At 46.8% G+C, this 22,162-nt stretch overlaps 1 protein-coding gene across 2 annotated transcripts in view; it reads right to left on the bottom strand.

Annotated features, from left to right (window-relative positions):
* Positions 1-18,930: 18,930 nt before the first annotated feature.
* MAP2K6 (mitogen-activated protein kinase kinase 6) overlaps positions 18,931-22,162 on the bottom strand; it is a 42,908-nt gene continuing 39,676 nt past the window's right edge. For both annotated transcript variants that reach the window (XM_074921944.1, XM_074921945.1), the window contains exon 12: positions 18,931-19,703. In XM_074921944.1, the coding sequence (XP_074778045.1) occupies positions 19,626-19,703 (78 nt within the window). In that variant the 3' untranslated portion in view covers positions 18,931-19,625. The remainder of the gene's footprint in view (positions 19,704-22,162) is intronic.

Below are 22,162 nucleotides of genomic sequence, written 5' to 3'. Positions count from 1 at the left end.
TGCCCATCTCAGGGGAGGCTGCTCCACTTCCAGCTGACTCCTCAGCCTGGCTCCAGTCACCCCCCCCCCCCCCAAAGGCCAGCGGCCAGGCACGGACTGAGAGGGTGAAGCAGAAAAACCACAGTGGCTGCCGTTCGAAATGAGCCGTTCCCACTGAAAGGAAACCTTGATCTCTCTCTAACCCATTCCCTGCAATTATGCTTATCATATTTCCCTCCTGATGTATTTCTTCTTCGAGAGCAACATCCTCCGCTCCGCTCCCAGCGCGGCGTTTCGGGGAGCGCTCTCGTGCTCTGAAACACGAACATAAATGTATTGCCACCTGCAGCCGGCTTGTAAAAGAGCCACGCTCGGGATCCAGCTGCTGAAACCAGACTCGCAGGCTGGTATTGAACCTGCTTGTATGCTTCCAAACCCCCAGGTCATTCAGGAACGACGGGCATCAGCCCTTGTCTCATCATTGTACAAGTTAATTAGTCCATTTTATTTCAAATTTTAGAGCTTGACCTTTGTCTAAAGATGGGAGGTTGGAGGAAACAGGGAAGTTTCCATCTGATGAACGGGTAATATGAATTATTCACTACCTGGGTTAGGGTTGTGCGAGCCTCAGTGTTAAATATGGTTAATATTTTCCCTGCTTTTAATGTTCTTGTCTGTTTTCAGAGCAAAACTTCCTTGCCTTCAGTGCTAGATACACGCAGGAGTGCTCAGCTCTGCGGAGACGGGCAGGGAGCACGTGTTTATGCTGCCATGCATTTTAAGTAGTTTTGTCTTAAACTGTTAATATTTCGTAACATTGCATTTTTTTAAGTATTAGTGACTGCGCTCTTAGCCAGATTTTTTTTTTTTTTTAAATATTTGTAGGGAAAAAAAAAAAATGTATTTGCCTGAAGAAAATGTCAAAATTTGAACAGATGGGAGTTTTTACCAAAAGAAGACTGTTTTGCTCAGAAATCGTTCCATTTCCAAAACCTCAAATAAAGTTTCATATCTTTCAGCAAATCTTGGACTGGGATTATAAATTCAAAATAAAAATACAGAAATTTCCTATGTTGAGCTTATAAATGCTGGTTTACGATATTTTCTGGTGTCTTAATGAGAGCCATGTGACCGAAGTTACATATTATAGGAAATAGCCAAAAGGCACATATTATTTTACAGGTATATTTTTAAATGTAGAGGATTGCTTTTTAAAATTTTTAACACAAGATGTTATTATCCTTTTTTAATTAAAAAATTACTGGTCTATTTTTTTCCATTGTTAATACGCTCTGCACTGCACAGGAGAACCAAGTCCTGTCTCCAGAGTCCCCAGTGCACTGCAGATGGTTGCACCAGGGATATTTATATTCCCCTTACAGCTCCCAAAAGCTCAAACTCACCCATTTTCCCCCCTGTAAGCCCTCCCAGCATTGCTTTGGAAAGGGTTGCCTGAGTACAGCACCGATGATGTTGTTGGATAGTAACAGCATCATTAAAACACATTTATTTTACTTAAACCAGCAAACTAAGACGGTGACCACAGTGATACTGGAGGGGGAAGACTCCGGGCTGTTGCTAAGCCTTACCAGTTATATATGATCAGTTTTAGCGTCGCAAGAGACCTGAGCTCTCTGGTCCTCACAACTTGGTCCTTGTAATTCCTCCCATCTCCGGCCCCATCGCCGTTTGTTTGTCCCTACTGACAGTGTTGCTATTGAACAGCCAGACACGGCCCTTAGATTCCACCAATCTTCCCTCTCAAGTTTTATCTCAGGGAAAACACAGCAGATGAGCCCGTACGCTAAAAGGATGGGAGGCCATGGACAGTGGTTCCCTCAAAAGTCATCACTGGAGGTCATTCGGGTGTTTGGGCACATGGAGCACACACCAGTGACGACCCAGTGGTGGTTTCTGTCTGTGTATATGGTGCTAAACACGGGCTCCAGATTGAGTTTGCAACTGAATCCATCAGCTCCCAGCACTGGGTGGGCAGCTTGAGGCTGACCTAGGGACAAAACGCAGTGGTTGAGGTTCAGGAGCAGTATGAAGATGTCCTTCACCCCGGGCTGGTTCATGGCAGGAAGGACCCACAGCTGAAATCTGGCACGTCAAATCTCCACGTGCTACCAAGAGATCAACACGCAACCCTCAGACAGTCCATAGAAGCCTTCAGTGGCACCAATTTCACTGTAAAATATTTGCATGTTTTCAATTATAATTTAGCCCAGGCAGGCCCATGAGACTTTGCAATACTGAGACTGTGTAATGGGCGCATTATATCCTTCTCTTAAGCACTGCCTGGTGGGCCAGAAAAACACTGGATTTACAAGAGTTAAGGACTGGGGGCTGGGAATTAATTGACATCTTCCATCTTCATATGATCTCAGGTGGATACTTTATTTTTTTGTCTGAGGAGGTTTATTTTCCTCCAGATTGATTGGATGAATTGTGTTCCCAGAGATCAGAGAGTTCAGATGGCAGAGGATCCTCTTACCAGAAGATGAAAGCCAATATAATCAACTGCACAACTTCAAAACATGCAGCTTGTTCTTGTTGGCTGCGTCTAAGTTTTCCCTGCAGAGAAGCTGTCGACAATGATTTGATATCAATCCAGTAACAATCCCTGGTTTCTAATAATAATTTGCACTTCAGTAGAAATGTTCATGTGAGGCTCTGAGAACATTTAACAGATGGTCATTAGCAAAGCTCCCCATCTCTCCTGCAAGGAAGAGATAACAATTATTAGCCTTGTTTTACAGATGGTGACACTGAGGTGAGGCACTGAAAGGTGAAATAACTCTCCTAATTTTCCATAATGAGCCAGTGGCAACAGATCTATGAATGAAACCCAGGCATCCTGCTGCGATTACTCCACAAGCCTTATATCGTTATCTCTTACAGGAAAACGTGGTCAAAGAGGTGAGCCTGGAAAGCAAAAAGCAAATGGCTCAAAGGCAGGATTCATGACACATTTCTGGAAATAAGGAATTAGGTCTGGGTCAATAAATAACTGGAAAACCAGGGGGACGCAATCTGAGAGGCATGTGAAATGAGGATGGATGGAAAAGAAGAAAGATAATGGAAGGGAGGGGAAGGAAAACAGAGTAGCTCTGACTTTTTATTTCCACTCTTGGTTTCAATCGTAAAATTAAAGGTTAGGGCTCTGACAGAAAGAAGAAAGCGAGCTCCGTCTGCTCCCACGGGGGTATGCCTAACGGGTGAGGCTTCAAACGAGAACTGCCGAGAGCAAAACCCTCCTCCTCGCGTGTCGGATGGTTCGTCACCCTCAGCAAACTGCCGGCCGGGGGGCTGCCAGGGGACACCGGCTGTGCTCTGGGTGCCACAGAGCCCTGCCTCTCCCTGGGCAGGGCAGGCAAAGAGGGCTGGAGCTCTTGGGGACACCAGCTCTGCCCAACAGCATCCGCACGCCACCAACCACTGCAAACCCCAGGTGCTGGCTGGGCTACAGAGCGCTCACCCCTGCTTTCCTCAGCCGGCGGCGCCCGGGCAGCAGGTCAGCGCCGAGCCTGAGGTGCATGGACGGGCGCTTCAGGGACTAATTTTAGCTTTCAGTTACACTCTTTTCCTTTCTCACCCAGAACGTCTGGACTACTAATACTGATGGACTGGCTGATACTACAAACCGCCCTGCAAACATCACACATACGCGATGAGGGGAACACAGCCCAACTAGCTGGCCCAGTGGTGGAGTTTATAAAACAGCCAAATGGAAGCCAAAAGACTTGAGTTTAATCTCTCCAGTTAAGTCATCTAGATTCCTTCTCGCCACCAGCCATCTGATCTCAATCAACAAATCTTGGCCTTCGTCTCCTAACCTAGCTGAGAGTTGCAATGCTGAAGCCTGAAGTAATCCGCATGCAAAATGCTTTAGTAATGATTCCTTCAAGAGGGATTTTTTTTATTCTTATTATTTCCCAAAAGCGCTCTGATGTGAAAGTAGTAGGCAAACGAGAAAGGTGTCTTAATAATGTTTGCCACTAAAAATTTGTTAACATGCTGTAATGTTCTCCCATCTATTTTCATTACCTATAGTTAATAGAAGCATATTGAAAGAGACCTATTAACATGAATATGTGAAAACCAATCATTGGGTATTAAAATGGGATGCTTTTTTAAGACTGAAAATATTTCCAATTTGGCCATTCTTCTCATAACTTCAGTTGGATTTGACAAACGAATGAAACAGAATTAACCATCTGTATCTTTAACATCGGTAAACTACATCACCTCTAGATGCAGGGTGTTGTTAAGAAACTTTGCAGTACGTTTCTTCCCACGTCATCCCATGCACTTGCAGCAGTGGAGAGCCAGAAAGACAGGACTGTAACCTAAAGTGTGTTGGAGTGGTAATACATGGCTTCGTAGCAGGAAACATCAGGGTAATTGGAGAGAGCAGAAATGATGTCTGTGTTGGCAAGATCAAAGATAAGGGTTTGACAAAACACGACCATGAACATGTACCTGGCTGCTGCTATGGCAGGTGCTCCTGAGGGGCACAGAGAGTTTGCTGGGAGGAGCAGGCGCTCACCAGCAGCTGACTGGAATGAAAACCAGGATGGGGATTTTGGAGTGCTTCATTTGGCATATTTGCGTTTTGGAAGTAAATATCACTGCATGCCCAGAAGGCAACTCAAATGAGAGGAGAAAAAAGAAGACTGAGGAGGGGAGCACTGTGCTGCTGTGCTGGGGCTAACTATGATCACATCTGCCAAGATACGGAGAAGGTGGAAGAGCAAGTCACAACAAGGAAGAGTGTGTGTCAACTCAAATACTCTTATTTCCATTCCCCATTTTGTAAAACCTAATTGCTAAATTTCACGTGCCTTGTCACAGCCACAAGGAAATCGGCTGACAGTGGAGCCAACCTGCAGGACAAGAACTGTGTTTGAACATGTACAGTGACCTGGAAAAAAAAATCCCTGCAGTTTCTTCAAATTCTTGGCCCATAGCTGTGGACTGTCACCATGGAGAAATATTAGGAAAAAGCCATTTGTCAGGCCAAAGTGTGTCCCAGTAAAAGTCACAAATCAAAGTTGGATTCTAGATACTCAAGGCTATCTTTAGCAAGAAGAGCTGAGAAACACATCTCTCTTCAATTTTATAGTCTCTAATGACTGCAAATTGTTTATGCCTCAGCATTTGATTTCTCCTCATCTCTTTCCCATTTCAGCAAACACCACATATATAGAAAACAAGGACACGTTTAGTGGGCAAGGTTGTTTCCACAAGGGCAGGGATCTCTCTCTCTGAGTGGTACTTGCTATGCCAAAGGAGGGGTCTTGTGCTGTGTGGAGAGAAAATAATTCACAAAATCGGTGCGTTCGCAAGTGCACAACCACCAGGCAAAGGCATTTCAGCAGCCGCCGCTGTCTCGTCTTGAGGATTTCAGAAAGCCTCCAGTAGCAAATTTACCACCACTATTAGTACAGAAAACCCAAGGCCAAATCATCTTGCTTGGGTGCAAGACCAAAAGGCAGGAGTCCCTGCCTCACAAATGCTTCTGTTTTCACAAAATCATAGATTCACAAAATGGTTTGGGGTGGAAGGGACCTTAAAGATCAATTAGTCCCAACCCCCTGCCCCGTGCAGGGCCACCTTCCACCAGCCCAGGTTGCCCAAAGCCCCGTCCAACCTGGCCTTGAAACCTGCCAGGGAGGGGGCAGCCACAGCTGCTCTGGGCAGCCTGTGCCAGGGCCTCACCCCCCTCACAGGGAGGAATTTCTGCCTTAGGTCTGATCTAAATCTCCCCTCTGTCAGTTTAAAACCGTTACCCCTTGTCCCATCCCCACACCCCCTGATCCAGAGTCCCTCCCCCCTTTCCCGCAGCCCCTTCCAGCCCTGGGGGGCTGCTCTAAGGTCTCCCCGGAGCCTTCTCTCCTCCAGCTGAACCCCCCAACTCTCTCAGCCCGTCCTCACAGGGGGGTGCTCCAGCCCCCCGAGCATCTTTGTGGCCTCCTCTGGCCCCACCCCAACAGGTTCATGTTCTTCTTATGCTGGGGGCCCCAAAGCTGGACCCAGCACTGCAGGGGAGGGTAAAATGTTTAATTTTTTTAACTCAATGACATAAGACTGCTGCCATTAAACGGTATTCAGGACTTCATTCCAGCTTAATCTGCGTTTCTCTCAAAGGAAGTTTTACCTTTGGTGGTCAGAGGAGATGAAGATGCTCCCCAAGCGTCCTACAAGTCACGTCCAGCATGCAAGACTCCATTTTGGAAAAGTGGCCCAAAGAAGAACCACCTAAAATCTAGGCTTTAGGCTGGACACATTTAAATATTGTCTTGTACAGGGCTGGAGTTCCTGTTGGGCTGTGAGGACCTCAACTTTCACTCTTCTTTTCCTCATTTCAGTGTGACGTTAGTTGTGATAATGCAGGACATTATTTCACAATTTCATTTTCGGCACATATATGAAATACTATATAGTAGGCAAGGGAGACAGAGGGAACAAGATCTGCCATTTCGCCAACTAAAATAATAGTATTACAAAGCTCAGCATGGTTTACATTACTGTGCCGTGTTCAATCAAACTCCATCCCAAAGGTGCATACGTATCTCCAGACTATTTTAGGGGTTGGCAGCTGCTTCAGCACACTTACTCCTTTTTTTTTTTTTTTTTTTTGTCATCTTGGGGCTTTTAAAATTGATGGGAGGCTGAAGGCAAGAACTGATGCATTGTAGATGACAACAAAAGAGGCTCCATAAAATTGCTTTTGGCATCTCGTGTGCGTTCTGTCTACATCTTATAAATTACTGCTGCATTTCAGCGATAAAAATAGTTTTGTATTTGGAATTGATTACAGTGAGATAAAGCTCTAATAAAAAAAAAAAAAGTACTGATGCATAAATATTCTGAACATACAAGGGTAATTTGATTTGATAAAATAAAAGTATGGCTCTTAATTTCTTCCCTTAAACAGAACACACATACACACACACATACCACAGTGCAGATAAAACTTCGGCAGCTGTTTTGCTTAGGATTCCCAGAAATGGTTATGTGCCTCTTGCAACTCTTCTCTTCAGACGTTTTTATGGCAATCTCCGTATCACCGGCATTCCCATCACCGACGCCGGGTAACATTCCCTGTGCAATCTGAAAGTGTTCAGCCCGGGCTGCTGCGCTTTCTTCTATGCGATAAACATCGATTCCTTTCCTGTGCCCTTAAAGGTTATTATATTAACTGGGCTATTTTTGTTGAGTTTGTTCCTTAGCGCATCAGCTCTGCAACTAGAGCTTTCGCCTTAACTGGGACTGCAGGATCAGCAGAGGGAGCTGATATATTGTTTTCAGCAATTCCAATATAAATGGAAGCCTAATTTTATGTACATGAGAAAGAGGGAAATAGCGATTCATGTTTCAGTATGACCCGGAGCAGCACGCTTTACTCAAGCAAAATGCTATTTGACTTAGCCTAATAAATTAAGGGTGAAAACCGGCTTTGCATCATGACAAATGCACAGCCTGATAGTTAACCTTTAAAGAAATGCAGGGCTTAATTGCAGATAGTAATGATGGGGCCGGCAGTGGAACCCAGCACCACGTCTGTTTTCCAGCCCGCGAGCGCAGGGGCCGAGAGCTGCTCAAACCCCAGTCTGCAAGGTGCTTCCCACCCCAACAGCACATCCCGGTGTCAGCCTGGCCCCACGCGGAGCCTGCGTCCACTTGCAGCCCCTTGAACCCCCCCCATCCACGCTGGAAAGTTGCTTTTTTTGGGGGGGAGGGCAGGAAGCTGGCCCCTCTCGTCACACCAGTGCCCTGCCAGAGCCACAGTGGGAGCCGGGGCTCGCGCCTTTGATGTGGGCTGGACGGGATGTGGATGTGTCTGCGCTCGCCAGCCACGCTAGCCTAAGCACAGAAAGAAAAACCAACGGCAGAAGGACTGGCAATTATTTCTGTAGAGCAGCTTGAGCATTCCTGAGCGTTCCGTAATGTACGATAAGCTGTTACGGTAAAACGAGCCTTAAAAACCTTCCATATGAACAGCAAAAGCAGTACGAAGCGTGACCCCAACAACTGGTAGTACTTCCACTGGGTAAATACAGGTAGACTGACAGCACGTTACTTTTAAATCTCATTTATTTATTTTTGTGTACATTTTCCTTAATTTGACTGACATACCATTGCTATAAAGATGCCCTGCTCTTCGAATATTTAATCCAAGACCACTAGTTCAAGTGTGGTTATGAAAAGTCACGGCAAACATATGACTGGAAAGAGGTGGTTGGTTTTGACTTCCAGGCAGTTGTTTGAAGCATTTCATAGATGCACACAATATTCAGCAGAACACACGCACACACAGTGCTGAGTTTAACACACACACACACACACACACACGCACACATCTGGAAAACGGTTACAGTGGTTGAAGTTTCAAAAAGGTGTACTGTCCCCTTCTCTCAGCAGCAGTGAAAAACCTTTGGATATCCTGAGAAATAAAATTGAAGCGTAATAAAAGAAGATTAACTTATTCCATCAGCAAGGTTTGGGTTTTGGTTTTTTTTTCAAGTTAAATATTTTCTCCCAATCTGATTTTTTTTTTTTTTTTTTTTTTTTTTAATGAAGAGGGTGGAGGGAAAGGCTCTGGGGCAGTCGGGGTTAAAGAATACCAGTTCAATTGTTCCACCAATATCCTTAATCCAGTACAACACGGATCCTAAAAGCATCTCATTAAAACAACAACAACAACATTAAATAAAAGCCAATCTAATGTTACACACATGGTCCTACTGTCAGTCTCCTACTACTTATCATCTTTATAGTATGAGGAGCGGCCTTGAGATGAATGAAGACAACACAGGTTAAGAGAAGCGTTTCAGAGGGAGCGGACACGAAGCCGTACAGGTGGGCAGCCAGGCAACCACACAAGTACTCTGGAGCGCAGGGAGGACCCTGTGAACTTCCCGCTACCTGGCTGATGAAATCTCACCTGGCTGCAGACAGGAATAGGAGCTCGGAGCGACGGTTCATCATGGCACGGGGCGGCACTGCCTCCTGACCACCGGCTACAAACCCCGGGCAGAGCCCGACAGGACCTTAAACTGCACTGGCAAGAATCTGGGTGTCATCTCACAAGGATGACAGCACCTCATTTCTTTTAAATATACCACTAGTACACGCTCACAAGAACTGGCCAAGGCAGGGAGAGTCTTTCTCTGGTTCAACCCACCCGCCCCCAAAGCTAGGATTTGGGGTCTTGCGTTAGGATGTGGGCAGCTTTGATTCTCACGAGGACAGAGTTTCCTCAACAAAGCTCAAAGTCGAAAATTTCATTTGTCCTGCCTTTCTGGTTCCTCCCAACGGTGTGAACACCAGTGCTTTTGCTGACGAGGCGCAGAGCCTGTGCTCCTGCTCACTGCCCTGTGCCACGCGCTCCCTCGCTGCGAGAGGGGTTGTGTGAGGTGACGGGCTGCTAAGTAGCAACGAGCACTGCAGAGGAAACGGGCCAGCAAAGACTTAGACAACAAAAACAAACATGAAGCAATTAAAAGAAGGATGGGAGATGTGGTCTGGTGTACTTTTGCCAAGAAATAAATATTTTACATTGCCTTTTTTAAAAACACTCGCATTGTGTTTTTTGAATCTCCAAAATGGTAGACTTACTCACTCCGCCCACCCAAGCACAACATGTGCGTGCACACACACACACACACTCATACACACGCTCTAATGCACATGGCGTTTCCAGCTTCGTAGAGCTACTGGATTTACTTTGAGACAAGTTTCTTGTGCATTTTGACAATTTACTTTGAGACGAGTTATTTGCAAGAAGGCAAAGTTCATGCATGGCTTTGACAGCTCCACTTTCTCATAAATGGTTTTTGAAAAGCAGAAAGCAAATGAGGGCCAAAGCTCCATTTAAAGTTCACCTCAGATGCCTGAAAAGCATTTATACCCACATCCTTCTGAGGTCCCTGCTTTATGAACTTCTAATGAATTCCACATTCTGCTACCCAACATTTCTTATACATAGGGGGAAGAAAAAACAAACCAGAAAACCAATGCAAGCTGTTTGAAAACAGATGCACCACAGCATTCTTTATCAGGAAGGCTGGGGAGACTTCTGACGCAGTAGAGCAGCAAGGCACCTTTGCAAAGAGGAGAAAGGTTGTAAAAAGAACAAAAAGCTGATGTTTTTGAGCCCCCGGTCCTGCTTGTCTCACACAGGTCATCATCTCTCATCACCTCAACATCTCTTAAGAGCAAGAAGCAGCCGTTCATTAGTTGCTGCATCATTTCTGTAGGACTCGTGTCCCCCATACCCGGAGCAGACATTTGGCCAGAAGGTGCCTGGGTGGCCCTCAGCACCGCTTCGAAACAAACCTGCCAACCCTGAGACTCACCGGCTCGAGGGCTAAAGGAAAACTCAATGAAAATGATACAGAAAAGCCTGGCTTGAGACCTGGACAAACCCAGTTCATCCGAAACCAGATTTTATTTTTCAGGTGGAAAAATCATTGTTTTCTCAGAATTCCAGTGCACTTTCGGTTCATGATGTTGTGACACAGAGAATTTCTCCCAGTTAAACTGAACCCTGATGCTAGTCAAACCCCTCTCGAAGGAACAATTACAACCCAACTGGTGCATTTTTTTTCCCTATTAAAAACATGAGTGAGTAGGTTTATTCAGAAGCCTCCAAGATGTTGGAAGAAAAATTGAAAAATGCAGGTTTTTTAAAAAAAGATTCCTTATCCCCATCCCTAATTTTAGAGCAAACCAGGTCACTAAAAGAAAATCTAACTTGCTATAAATATAATTTAAAATAATAACTAATCATCTACTGCCATTCGCCGTCCCAGCTGTTAGGAGATACTACAGTGATTCCATATGGCTGGAGGGCAGACTGGGAGATAACTTCAGCACATCTTGGATTGTACCAGAAATGGATAAATAATAAATAATAAGAACATGAGAAGGAATAATCAGCCTTCCACGTGTAATGAGAAGCAGAGACTTTCCCAGTTATAAAACGATGTTACTGTAAAAAAAAAAAAAATCCTAAAAGTAAAGTAAAATAAGGACTTGCATTACAGCAGGTTAGAAAGCCTTCTCTTTTCTAACACAGTCCAAACACAGATACTTTGCCTGTGCCCTCTTCAATACCAGCAGACCACTGGGAAGTGGTTGCTTTTCCATTGTGCTCATATCTTGTTTTTTTTCTAACTGAAAGTATGTAGAAATATCCTTGTTACAAATTTACCACCATCTCAAGAAAAAGCAGATTTCACACCTTAAGACAGAAGAAATTTCATGGATTTTGATGCTAAACATGGACTTTTGCCAATAAAACTGTAATTCCTTAAATTGAAGATTTTGGACATTTTTAGACGGTTGGTTGTTTGGGTTTTTTTGTTCTATGAGAAATGACAAGTTTTACTCCAACACATTTCCAGTTTGCAATGAACTACAGTCAGCAGCTTCACCCCCATGTATTGCTGTTAAAAAATAAATGCAAAATTCCAACTACTTTGTATGTTGTGACTATTTCCAGCAGCCCCACTGGCACGGTGACAGCTGTCACCAAGCACAAGCCGCTCGATTCACAATTACGGAGGAAACAAAACAGTGGCAGAGCTCTGGAAATCCACTTCATACCTAGATTACATAGGAAATGTTTGGAGCCAAATCCTGGTTTTAGTGATACCATATTTTGAACCAGGCTTTTTTTTTTTTTTTTTTTTTTTGTCTGTAGAGCCCCAATCTGCCAGAAGCCCACCAAATGGCATGGTCCGTGCTGTGAGAGATTTCTGCAAGACTCATTGACTAAACCCGGGTTGAATGTGGATGGAGAGCTCTGCAGCTGCACCTGTACATGTGAACATTTAATCCTGACTTAACAGCTACGATAGAGACTGTAATTTATCTTTAAACACACCTTTTTGGCCCTTATGAGGCACTTAATCTACATCTCTTCACTCTGGCTGCATAAATCAAGGACACCTGGCCCTTGCTGACTTTTCACAGTATCTGTCCTCAAAATCAACACATAGTTGAGCTGAGAAATACCGAAGGTGTTCAGATATTGTTCCTGGATGCCCTGAGATGGCTGGATGTTCTTTACTAGAGGGAAAAACCCAAGACGTGGCAGGTCCTGATACTTCCATCACACAACCCCTGGGGAAACTGTATCTACCGATGTTTTTGGAGGCCATGGGCATGCTTGCTGCCAGACTGCTCCTTCCAGTCATCAGACACTGGCCACCTTTAGTGCAGCACTTACTCCATCCACCTTCTGGCACAGTTTGGTGCGTGCCCCTGCGTGACAGGTCATGGTGTTTTGGAAAGACCATGGTCTGATCTCTTATTTTATCAGAAAGAATACTTATCTGGGGCAAAACCAGGATGAATTAGGATAAAAGAATAATTATCTGGGGCAAAACCAGGCTGAATCAGGATAAAAGAATAATTAGCTGGGGCAAAACCAGGCTGAATCAGGATAAAAGAATAACTATCTGGGGCAAAACCAGGCTGAATTAGGATAAAACCTGAGCTGGCCCGAATTATTCCTGTAAGAGAAACCAAAGAGAAACTCTCCTGATCAGTTTAGTAATACTTGGGGTGTGTCTACTCTTTATTTAAAAATTACACTGTTCTGAGGTTTCTGGATTTAGCTAGGCCCAAAAGCAAAAGTAACATCAAAATACCCTGAAATAAACTTCTAGGAAGGGTTTTCAGGTCTGGCTAAAACCACATAGCTTTGGAAATTGCCAAAAGATGTCTGATCTTTGCAGATTTCTCTCTCTATTTCCAGAGCATTTAAGATGCTTCCAAGCTTTTCCCAGCCTATCCTCGTGGCACCTCGCAGGCGCTGGACTTTTGCCCCATCATTTAGAGACAATCAAGAGCCTTTCGAGGAAGGAAACGCCAGCCCGTCCTGCAGCCTGGCTGCCGGCAAGGGTGAGTCGCCTTGGAGCAAGGCTGATGCAACTCCAGAGCAATCCAGAAAGGGATTTTTAATACAACGGCAGCGAAGTAGGAAAGGAGAAGCTCTCGCTTTGGCTGGATACCTGCAGGATAACAAGCCTCTGCCTGCAGTTTCCCACCAGACAGGCAGCTCCGTCCTCTCCCAAAGCGCTCTGTGCAGAGCTGCCTGGAGGCCCCTTTCCCTTGCCTTCGCCCTGACCAACCGCCTAGAAAAAAGGCTGCTAGTAAAATCCCAGACAGTAAAATACAAAACGTAAAGGTGACTGAGACATAAGGTGTCGATGGAGGCGAAGAGCTTTCTAGGCACTCAGGAGTGCACTAAAGCAGGCCGTGTAATAAACGTCATGCAGCCAAAATTGTTCCCAGTGGAACGGCACTACCGGCTGCACAGGCCCCCGAAGAATTCATTTATCCCCGTGGCCTGTAAATTAGATACTTCCACCATTAGGCTAGTTAGAGACCACCTTAAAATGTTTACCTTCCTTTTTCTCAGCTACAGAGGCCTCTCCCATGCTCTCCCCATGGTTTAAGTCTGAATCTCACTGATGAGCTCGGCCCGGGAAGCAGCAACGCACGAGGCCACGCAGCAGGCAACAAGCATCAGCTCGCTTGCAGTTTTTCCCTGTGGGTGTCTTTGGGGTTTTAGATTTTGTTTCTCTTGCTGGAAGCGGGGATGCAGTGGCAATGTGGAACTGGTCAGCAAACCTGTGACCTACAAATCTGGGCCTGAAGGAGAACATGGCAAGAGAAAGGGGAGACGGGCTGCTCAAGCCAGGCTATGTATCCCTGTCTTGCTGCTCCAGCCTTCCCCATCAACTCCAGACCTTCCCTGGCAGAGTGGACTGATAACAGCTGCCTGTCAGAGGACTCATTTTGTCCCTGTGCCATTAAAACCACCCTTACAGTTTACTACACTCTCTTTAAAGTCCATTTATACAGCCCGTGACCCTTTGCATCCAGACCACTGGCACCACCACCTCCTACCTGTGTATATACCCAGCTGCAAACACATACAAGCTGAGGTTCAACTGAGCTTTTTCTGAGCCTCTTTATTAACAAAATCAACGGCTTTTATGGTGTGGGGTTACGTGAAGGAGCAGGATCCTTTCAGCCTGCAGCACAGCTGCCTACTGCACAGAAAGCATCTCCTCCAGCCACGTCCAGGAGAGTGAATCTTGCTGCAGTGCAGAGCTCTGGTCTGCCAGAGCGCACGTCAAATTTCATATTATCCATCTGCTCCAGTAAAGGCTGAGCTGAAATATTAATTAGGAGATCTGATCCCTTCTCACCAGAAACAATCTGGATTTTATAGCTCAGCCAGAGGCCAGCAAAGCAGACAAAGCTCTGTGATACATCCTTTGCTGCTGGTTAACGGCTTTCAAGGAAACAACCAACTTGGGGGGAGGACACAGACTGTAAAACATGTGGACATCTGGTCTGTTTTGTCCATCCTTCATCTCCCCCACGCTCAACCCCCACCTCCGAAGTGCATGTTCAGAACAGAGAGAGAGACGACTCCTCTAACATAAACAGCTATAATATGGCAATAAAGATTAATGGGTAAAACTTGCCATTTTATGTATAATCCGTGGGGATTTACAATCATTAATCTTTATTAGTGTGTAATAACTGTTTAGACATTAAGGACAGATTCTCAGCTGGACAAAACTGGCCTTCTTCCAGCCAAGCCAATGGAGCGATGCCAGTTTACACCCTGCATGACCCTAGCTCTAAATGAGACCCATCCCCATCTGTAGGAATCGTATCACTAGCAGTATTTCCCCAACAGCAGGGGCAGACCAGTGAAGGCAACTATTTGTCTTTTTCTGTATCTGAAAAAGAGAGCTGCATGTGTCCAGGAAGCTCAACAATAGACATGTCAATAAACATGAGGAAATTCAATGAAAAAGCAACAGCAACAAAAGGAACCCCAAGGAGCAGGGAAGTGGATGATTTTTGAGGCAAGACTATAAGATCTGGTTTGGCAGGAGCGTAACTAAGAGGGATGTAGCAATCTTTGGCATGTGGAAGAGTGAAAGCACCAAGACGGGCTCCCAGAGTTCCTCTAAGAGGAACAAGATGGAAGAGAGAAAAAAAAAAAAAAAAGAGCATCTTGGCTGTTTTTTCCGAGAGAGGAGTTTGGGTTTTGTTTTTAATAAAAAAGAGGGCTATTAAACAAGGGAGCTGGTGGGAACCTTGTCTGAACTACATCGGACCAGCCACTAAAGCAATGCTGTGTTGACTGAGCAGGATTTCCCCTTCCAAAATGTCTAGGAAAGAAGGGAAGTGTTCGGGTTCTCTGCCCTCAGCACCGGGCACCGCTCCGCTGCACGGGAAAAGGCCTGGCAGCCCCTTCCCACCAAGACAAGGTGCAGGTAGCCCTGGCCCCCCAGGCACAGGGTCACAGTCCTCCACACCCGCTGAAGAACGGGGAGCTCAGCTGCCTATCGTTTCTCAGAGCTTTTTCTGAGCAGTGACCCACCAGCTGCCTCCTCCATCACACAGGGGAGGGCAGCTGCCTCCAGAAATGGTGTTCCCACCTCTTTAACGAGGTAGAAATGCCTCCTCCCTCACCAGTAAACCCAACAAAAGTCAGGAAAAATGCAGAAATACAGTACATAGATACCTGTGTGAAGTTTTGTACGCCTGGAAAAACTCTAGAAAAGATGGGCATTTCACCCACTGCAGCAGCACGAACCTGACATTCAAAAACAGGGACCAGCAACTGCCCTCCAACTCCTCTTTCAGGTTTAAGGGACCAGGGGGCTCTTGGGGACCCAGAAAAGAGCTTTCCTGTCAGTGACACTTCTCAAGAGCTCTAGCGATGGCAAGGCCTCAAGTGTCCAGGAGGTTGCAGGAACAACAAGAGCTGTATGGTGGAGGAAAAAAAGAGAATGAACATCATGCCCCGGTGGTCCCCCGCTGCCTGCCACAGGACTGGGCTGTGCATCTTTCATGCAGCCCGATAGCCACTGCCTGTGGCAGAGTGGAGGGGCCCTCCCTGCCTTGCAAATGGTTAATTGTGCTGGAATTAATTCACACAGCTGGTCCAGGTCACAGTTCAGTGCTGAGCTCTGAGCAGTTTTTCTCTCCTCTCTGCTCCCTGGTGTGGTTTTGGTTTGTTTCAGGTTTATGGCATAAGACCTGCTTCTTCTGCAGTTTAAAAATCCCAGTTCAGGACAATCTTAACACGTTGCGCACAGTCCCGTGCTGTCCGAAAACAAAAAGCTTTCTGAAGAAGCTTTAAGCCTCAACACACTGGCCGTTCAGGGGGCATGGTTGTTGGGAAAGGCTTAATGCCCCCGAAACCATGCCTGTCCTAGGGAACCCTGGGTTCATGTTAGAGCCAAGTAAAGTTCTAAGAACTGACCAAAGGCTTTTTCATCTTCACAGAGATTACAATCAAATGAAATAGAAAAGAATCTGATTTTCATCTTGTAGCCCAGCATGTTTTCAGAGCTTTTAAGCACACAGGAGTCCCTGGCCCTCCTCCCTGCACTGAGGCCACCAGCTCAAGCTTCTCTCTAAGAAAATCCTGGGTCAAGCCAAGCTTTGTGTCCACACGTGCCACAAGGGGTGTAGAGACAGACAGACAGCTTCTGCACTTCTCTCCTGCCATAAGTACCTTCCTCAGTGGTGATCACTCGGATCACTCTTTTCATTCACACTGGTCATACGGCTTCACACTTACTCTGGGCTGACGCAAATGACTTTTAAAGGGACAAAGTCATGGAGAATCAGGAGGGAAGTGAAGTGATTTCTTGCGTGTCCTATTGTAATGTCATTAAAACAAAGGGATCAGACGGCCCAAGCACTGCAAGAGCAAAAAGCATAAAAGAAAGCACTCAGCATGTAGTGTCGAGGCATGCAGGAATCATTTTAGAGGGTTACTAGCTGCAGACAACACTGACATTAATTTTCTATTGGAAAACGCTGGTGACATTAATATCTGCTATTAATACTGAACTTTGACAGTATCTCATAAATTCAACCTGTCAATTACAATGGCACTGAAATAAAGGTGCTCTGAGGTCAAGGAGATGCGGTGTCCAAATGAGACTTATATTCCAGGAGAAAAGTGGCAAAAACAGTCTTTAACAAAAGCATCAGATCCATATGTAGGAAAACCAAGTGGTTTTAAATGTCATGTTTTTCAAAGCGAGAATTGATGCTGGAACCAACTCTATAAACTGGCTGGCTGGACTTTTAGCTGCAGCTGAGGACAATCAATCAAAACAGCTCTGCGACTCTGAGAAAGTGAGAGAGAGAAAACACACACGCACACACACACACACACGCCGTGGAATATGAGAGGGCAGATTATGAGCCATGCGAGGCCTCTTAAAATTACACTGCGAAGTAAAACATCCTTGTGTTTCACCCGCAACAAAACGTAACCTGAAAGGTTCCCCTCAATACAAAGCGGAATATGGAGCTTATCGTCACCGAGGGCCAGGCAGGCTCACGAAACACGGCTGAGGAAGGGGAACCTCTGCCCCAAAGTCTGCACGACCCGTGAGCCCTTTGCAGCAAGGAAACCCCTGCACCCCGATTCCTGTGAGCCCTCCTCAAGCCACCCTGCTCTGCAGCTGAGGGGCACGAGGATCGATAAATCCCCATGAGCAATGCTCCTCTACCTCCTTCAGTGCTGGCCCCAGGGCAGAGCTGCACTATTTTAGGGTTCGCAGCCACCTCTGCGGGCACTGCCAGTGGCAGCCCAGGCACTGGTGGTGTCTACGGGCACCTCTTCAAAGTGGTCGGCGTGTGGCTAGCAGGAGAGGTCCCACCATTTGGGAACGCCTGCTCTCAGTACCGCCCTCCCCACCAGCCCTTCCGAGGGATCGTGTCCCCACCAGCTGCTCACGCTAAGCCAGAAGCACAGCCTGCACCAACAGAGACGAGCCACTCAACTGGGAGAGAAAGGGTTGGATCCCAGGCTGAACCACATCCCGCACAGCTTCACTATGGCACAGCAAGGCACGCCGCCAGTCGGGATTGGACTCGGAGAGTCTGCGCCGAAGCGATGGACGGGGAAGGGGAGCGTGTGGAGGAGCCGCTCGCAGAGTCACTGCCCTTCGCAGGGCCGGGGGAAGGAGCCACGGGCAAAGGACCTCACAGCTGGGCGAGGCAGCTATGCGGGTCTGGCTCAGTCAAACCAGCATCAATCTGGAGCCAGTGGCCTTGCTCCAGACTCAGCAACACCTTGCAGTGCACGGTCCCCCCCTTTCTCTAGACAGCAGCCGTGTTACCTAAATGCAGCGCGATCTGTCGTCTTCCCCTCCCAGCCCGGCACTCCCCGTGCTCCTGCCCTTAGCTAGCAGCTTTTCTCTGAGGACCTGGCCAACAGCAACGAGCTCCTGGTAGGGGTGGGCTGTGGTTTCCCTGCGTGGTTTCCCAGGCTGCAGCTCTCGCGGGGGGACACCTGCAGCCCATGCCGGAGCCCAGCGCTCCTGGCTGCCTTCAGCATCCCGACCAGAGCTGGACACGGCCCAAACCGCAGGCCGGCACGGGCTCCAGGGCAGCTCGCTAGCACTCCCGAAGTCTGTGGGCAAGCACAGATGGATCGCTGCCGATGCAGTGCCGACAGCCCTGGAAACTCGCGCTGAGATAGCCCGTTCTTCACAGATGTCGTGCTATGCATACTGTCACCCTTGCTTATCTGGAGAAGGAGAGAGGAACTCCTCTTTAGGCCCAAAGCAGCTCATCCCCAGCCCAAGGCAGCCCCAGGCACTGCAACGCTGCTGGGCTCCCCGGCACTGCACCCTCCTCCTGATCTTTGTGCAACTTATCCCACAATCTACTTCCCTCTGGGGCTTTCGTCCCAGGCACTTATCCCAGCAATATTTTCCCACTCCAGACCCATCTGACAGAGCAGAGTAAACTGGTGGGACGCGGGGCAGGGGTGGCAGTGCAGCGCAGGTGGCAGCTGGTCGGGATGCACAGCGTGGTGTCCAGAGAAGAGGCGACCTCGTGGGATGCTGGGGCCTCCCTCCCTTACAGTGATGCTGCCTCGCATGCTGCAAAAGCAGCTCGAGTAGCTGAGCTGAGATCTTGGTTTATAAATTCTTTTTAACGATGCACATTAAATATTTTCCACAACACAGACACTTCTTCTCTTCCTTCTCTTTACCTTTGACACCTTTACCCCAGCAAAGCCCTACAACTATTGCTTGCTGTGGCTTCATTTAGCATCATCATCATCATCACCACGCACTCATCCTCATATAAAACAGAAATCTATTCCATCAAGCACTTAACATAAATATTAAAATAATGGAAGGGACAAAATATAAATCTACATACAACTTCATGACTACCATTAGCACCTATTACCATGACAAAGCAAATTCTGGTTCAGGGGGAAGGGAAGGGGGATAAGGAGAAAGTTAGGAAGGGGGACTTTGACTGTCATTAAATATGTAAATCACTCTTTTAAATTTTTTTTTTTTTGTTTTGCTTCTGTTTTAAGGTTACCAACCTTATTAAAATTCATTTCACTAACCAGCTCGTTCTATGTCACTATGGATACCAAAAAACCCTTTTAAAAACTTCGGCGAGGCGGGGGTTTCCCAGAATAAAAACAAAACAAAACAAAACACGGCGACTTTCTGTTGGTGCTTTCATGACAAGTCCTGCCACGCGCCCCTCCCCTGCACCCACCAGTCCACAGAAGGGCAATTCATTTACAAGTCCAGTTCTCAGTCTCCCAGGATGAGTTTGACAAAAGAGGCGACGTCTGTCTCTTTGGATTCGTGCAGGGTGAAGAAAGGATGTTGCTGGGAAAGAAAAGGGAAAAAAAAATAGAAAAGCTTATTATTCATGACGCTGAGGACCAAACTTACAATCTTTTCAGACAGTCTTCAAGACAGTGAAAAAGATTTTGTCACTAGCATCATAATATTGGGCCATCCATGTTTTGCAGCTGAGGCAAGTCAGTGAGCCCAAGGGGCCACTTCATGAAGGCTACAGATCTGTGCTGCCCCCTTGGATTCCCTCTAAACCCTGCCCTGGCTGGGATGGCTGAGCTGGGCTGCTCTCAAACCAAGGGAAAATTTAAAAAACACCACCTCCATCTCCAGCATGTCATGCCCTCCAGCCCGGGCTGGCTCGCAGCTCTGCGGTGCCCCGGGAGGAGACGTGCTCCTCCTGAGATTCTGGTTACCCACCCCACCGCGCACCACCTCCAAGGGGAGCAAGGAAAACCTTGCAGGAAGGCTGACTGCAGCGGGTTTTCCCTCAGCTTCCTGCTCTATCTGTGTATTTACCCTCTGGTGACTTTTGAGTCTCATTTCTTCCCTGCAATTGCTCATACTCGCAGCAGGAGATGGCTACTTTACCCCTAACCACTGCAAAGAGGAAAGCCATCCCGGCTGGAAAGCCATCCGCAGCTGTATGTTTAACTACTTAATCGTGACCAACATGGGAAGACATCCTGCCAGAAAATCTTGCCTACATTTCAGCACAAACGGAAAAATATGTGTAAGGAGAAAAAAAACACAACTAAATGCCCCCCCACCCCCGATAGCAACAGCAAAGCCCCTCTCCACTAGCACCAGTGATTCAATTTGCTACTGGGGGCTTCAACACATCAGCTGAGATCAGCCAACTTCCAACTGAAATCACCAAAACACTGTTTGACACCCACTGTCTCGGCAAATAATTGTATTTATTTGTATGGAGGGTATCCGTGAGAACCAGAAGGCAGCCAGGGCCCTGCGGGGCTCACAGGTGACCTCCGCTCTGTGGAAAATGCTGTGGTGCTTCCCATACGCAGGATGGGGGAGCTCGGTTTGATTCCTGACCCTCTTCGCAAGACAGATTTTTGAAAACAATTTGGGGTTTCCAGGGTTTCTCAAGGCTGGCCCTCACCTCAGTCCCTGAGCGTTGGCTATTTCAATGATCATTTATGACAGTGGCCAAGTGGAGGGAGAAGAAGAGCAAAGAAAAGAGACTTTCCAAGGTGGGTTTGAGCAGCAAGTTACCCAGTGAATAAAAAGAGGCAGCTCTGAGCAGCAGGGAAGCGACCCAAAGACGCACCAGTAAGGAAAAGGAAGCACAATTATGTGGGAAACAGAGCAGAAATGGGTTGAGGCAAGGATCCAGACATAATTTAAGGTCTCCCTGGGTCAGACAGTCACGGGAATCGAAGTGTCCTGAATGACTCTTGCAGAGAAGGCCCAAACGGCCTGCTGTGTTATTATCCCAGCATGATGCCACTCCTTTCACATCCCAGCTAAGTCGCACCCAAAGCAGAGCTACCGCAGCCTGGAAGCACCCACAAGCGTGACATGGGTGGCAGCGGTGACCTCCAGCCTCATCTTGCAGTGAACCCAACCCCTTTGCAACGTCTGAGTCTGGTTATAGCAAAAAACACCCCGTGCCAGGTGGGATGTGCTCCATGCAATGTGCAGACCACCGGTCCTGCAGTAGTTTCATGCTCCACTTCACCTGGGGAAGAGGGTTTTAAAATGAAATTAAGCATCAGTATCAGTTTTCCTGATGCTCAAGATAGCAGAGAGTCATATTTTCCATGAGAAACCTCAATTCCACAGGAAAGCAAGGGAGCAGTCTTGGTCTAAATGACAAGTCCAATCCAGTACCGCAACTTAATGCCATAAGAGAGAGAGGAGGGAGAAAAAAACCCCAACAAAACAGCAACCCTCAACCACAGGACCTCACAACATTCATGTCAGCCATAAAATACCACAGCATTGAGATACTCTGGAGAGGTGATCCAAGAACCTAATTCAATAGAAATGCACTCGCTTGCCAATGGGTATTAATGCTGCAACAGACGGAGCTGCTCCGGTGAACCTTTTTGATAAAAGGCCATTTGGCAAACTTCAGAAATTCGCTTAAAATATATATGTGTTTATTCAATAATAATAATAAAAAAAAGTAAAAAAAAAAAAAAAAAGCCATAAACCTCAGGCCTCCCTTTGTTTGAAACCAGTATTTGGGCAAACTGTGTGTAAATCAGATCTATATATAGTCTAATTCCATTACAGGGCCCAGCAAGAAATGCCACAGGAATTATTCACTGCTTACAATTCACGTTCAAAAGGTACATGGATTTCCAGCATGTCCAGCAGCTAGAGAGCACCCTAAACCCCGGCACCTTCACACCCCAGAGGTCCCAACACCTCCGAGCAGACAGCGTGAGGTAGCAGTGAGGCTGACCCCTTGCAATGGCTTAACACGTGTTCCTACAAGTTGTGGGCCGGGAGACACCAAC

The sequence above is a fragment of the Athene noctua genome, chromosome 18 (genome assembly GCF_965140245.1).
Source record: "Athene noctua chromosome 18, bAthNoc1.hap1.1, whole genome shotgun sequence".
Lineage (NCBI taxonomy): Eukaryota > Metazoa > Chordata > Aves > Strigiformes > Strigidae > Athene > Athene noctua.
The sequence above is the reverse complement of the archived record's forward strand: the minus strand, read 5'-3'. Positions and strand labels throughout refer to the sequence as shown.